This window comes from Mus pahari, chromosome 17 (genome assembly GCF_900095145.1).
Source record: "Mus pahari chromosome 17, PAHARI_EIJ_v1.1, whole genome shotgun sequence".
In the NCBI taxonomy this organism is placed as follows: Eukaryota; Metazoa; Chordata; class Mammalia; order Rodentia; family Muridae; genus Mus; species Mus pahari.
This window is the reverse complement of record NC_034606.1, coordinates 41,136,832-41,139,957: the sequence shown is the minus strand read 5'-3', so window position 1 is coordinate 41,139,957 and position 3,126 is coordinate 41,136,832. Positions and strand designations below refer to the sequence as shown.

The 3,126-nt window shown below is 48.1% G+C and overlaps 1 protein-coding gene across 1 annotated transcript in view; it reads left to right on the top strand.

Moving 5' to 3' along the window:
• Positions 1 to 2,879, top strand: part of Eppk1 (epiplakin 1) — a 19,571-nt gene extending 16,692 nt beyond the window's left edge. The window contains exons 3-4 of the mRNA XM_029547863.1: positions 53 to 412; positions 2,862 to 2,879. Of these exons, the coding sequence (XP_029403723.1) occupies positions 53 to 412; positions 2,862 to 2,879 (378 nt within the window). The remainder of the gene's footprint in view (positions 1 to 52; positions 413 to 2,861) is intronic.
• Positions 2,880 to 3,126: the final 247 nt, after the last annotated feature.

The window sequence follows — 3,126 nt, the reverse complement described above, 5'->3', positions numbered from 1 at the left end:
CACCGGCTTCATCATCGACCCAGTGCACAACCGCAGACTGTCCGTGGAGGAGGCCGTGGCGGCGGGAGTGGTGGGTGGCGAGATCCAAGAGAAGCTGCTGTCTGCTGAGCGTGCGGTCACTGGCTACACGGACCCCTACACTGGGGACCAGATCTCCCTCTTCCAGGCCATGCAGAGGGACCTCATTGTCAAGAACCATGGCATTCGTCTGCTGGAAGCCCAGATTGCCACGGGTGGTGTCATCGATCCCGTGCACAGCCACCGTGTGCCCGTGGAAGTGGCCTACCAACGTGGCTACTTCGATGAAGAGATGAACAGCATTTTGGCCGACCCTGGTGATGACACCAAGGGCTTCTTTGATCCCAACACTCATGAGAACCTCACTTACCTGCAACTTCTGCAGAGAGCCACAGTTGACCCTGAGACGGGATTATTGTTTCTCTCCCTCTCTACGTGCTGATTTTCTTTTTCTGTTTTTCTGAGACTTTCTGGAAGGTACCTTCCCATTCTCTTAAACCTTCACTCGGATCCTTAAATTCCCTCTCTCTTTTCAGCTCTTGTTTCAGGGTAGGTTATGTTTTTTTTTCCTTTCCCTGCCTGCTTCTGATTGGTAGTTTTGTGTCCTGTACCTCTTCTCCCTGCTTTTTTTTTTTTCTCCTCTAAAATTTTCTTATGTTGGTTATTATGCCTGTTTTTTGTTTTTCTAACATGATGTCAGAGGGAGCTGTTGGCTTTTTTTTTCCCCTGAGACGAGGTTTCCCCGCTACAGCCTTGTTTGTCCTGGTACTCACCCTGTTGAACAGTCTGGTGTCAATCTCAGAGATTCACCTGCCTCCTCCTCTGCAGGACTGGGATTAAGGGCATGTGCCACCACTGCCCAGCCAAGGAAGTAGTCATTTAATCAAGCACAGCAATCCTTCACCTTATAGTGCACACGGGTCTCAGAGTGACTGGCAGTCTTTTCTATCGGTCTCCCATGTACTGGGATAGCAAGCATAAAGCGCCATGCTTGGCCAAGATCTTCAAACATTTTCAATTTATGGCCACTTTGTACATGGTGTGTCTTGATTTGCCGTCTGTTTTTAGTATGATGTTGCTCATCTTTCCTCCATGTACCCCTGAGGCATCCCACAGTTTGGTGTATGACAACGTTTAGTGTCTACGTGTCTTTTGATAATAAATGAATTTTCTGCTCTTGTGGGGGACTCATTTTGCTCTGCTGTCGCCGGTTTGAGTCGCTCTGCCGGAGTGTGCTGAGTATTAACCACCAGCTTGCTCTGATCTGTGCCGTTTGGTCTTGTTGGTCCCCTCAAGTAGGAGCTAGCTAAGCAACCTCCCTCACAGGTAATTTGCCAGAATATATTTACATACGACCAACATCCCTGTTACCGTGAATGATTTAAGGCTTTTCTTTTGTTTCATGGAGAAAATGGTTTATTTGGACTAAGGGTTGGGAAGATTCAAGGGCAAGGTTTTCCTCTGGTCACGGATCTCCTGCTGGCACCTCAAGGACACAGTTTAAGGACAAACAACAGGGCTTAGAGAGATGCTTCTGAGGTTAAGAGCATAACCTCATAACCATCCGTAACTCCTGTCCAAATGGGCTCAACCGCCGTCGTCCCACTTCCAAGGGCACCCGGTACGCAGGTGGCACACATGCATGCAGTAGGCAAAATACTCGGAGACATGAAATAATCTGAAAAAAATTAACCAAAACTCCTTACTTTGATTGTACTTAATTATCTTTTTCTTATTTTTATGTCTTTATTTGCTTTTATTGTCTGAGTGTTTTGCCTTGCGTGCATGTCTATTTGACCCAGTGTGCCTGGCTTCTGGAAAGATCAGAAGAGGGTTTTGGGTCACCTGGAACCGGTGGCTGTGAGCCATTATGTGGGTGCTGGGAATTGAACCTGGGTCTGCCCAGTGCTCTTAGATGTTGTGCCATCTCTCCAGCCCCCTCCTACCCACCCACCCCCTTCCCCGAAGTTCTTGTTTTCATCTCAGGTCTTTGAAGCTTCATTCACAAATCCTTTTATTCTTCATGCAGAGATTAAACAAAGGAGCCAAACAGTGTGAGATCTGGGCTACGTGGTCAGAGGTTGCTGTTTAAGCCATGTTCCTAAGCGTGCAGCCCCACAATGCAGTTGATCATGGCTGTGTGGCTAGCTAGCTGGGGCAGGTACGGAAGGCAGGGGTATGGTCTGGCCTCTTCACTCGATCAGTAGTGTGGGTGCCCGCCGTGGCCTTGGCTGCCTCGTGGTCTTTAGAAGAAGTTGCCCAGGCTACTTGCGATGTCTCTGGGCATAGTTTTCTCTGAGCGGATCCTCTTTGGAGTGTGCTGAACCCTCCTTGTACCAGGCATTTATATCTTTCACCAAAATCTGGGACAGTCTCAGCATTATTGTTTCACACTGCTTTTCTCTGAGTCTCTTTTTTTTTCCCTTCAAAACTTCAAATGCAGTGATCTTAGCTCTTGTTTATCTCTTTGAAGTTCGTTTCTACATCTCAGATTGGAGGGTTTTTTTTTTTCTGTCTGTGATCTATAAATAATATAAATTTATAGAATCCTATAAATATAACAGTGTGTCTGGCCGACTGGCTGCTTGTGTTGGGTGGCACTGAGCAGTAAACCTACCATGCTGTTTTAGACTTTCTCCTGATGCTCCTAACACCTGGGCCATCATCACTGCCGCTGTCTTCTCTCTCCAGACTCACTCATTCCTGCACTTAGAATGCAGAGCCATTTTTTTTTTTCCCTTTATCTTCTATGTTTTCATGACCGACCGGATCCTGTTAAGGCCTCCTGAGAATGCTGGTCTTTTGTGAAGCTGGCCCTCATTCTGGTTGGGTTCGGCCCCTAGGTGACAACCACCTACTGAGGTGGTGGTCTCCGTACCCATTCTCATTTGAAGCTTTTTGCTGTACTGTGGGGGTGCTTTTCCAGCGGGTGCCCCTCAGTCTGGACACCGGCCTGACTGAGTGTTGGGTGAAGGGTGTGGAGAACAGAGAGCCTCTTCTCTGGCCCTGCTTTGGTGGCTTGATTCCGCCCCACACACACACATACCCTGGGCCCCAGTGGTATTCATGCGATTCCACCATTTAGATACCGGGACCTGTCCCCCTTTT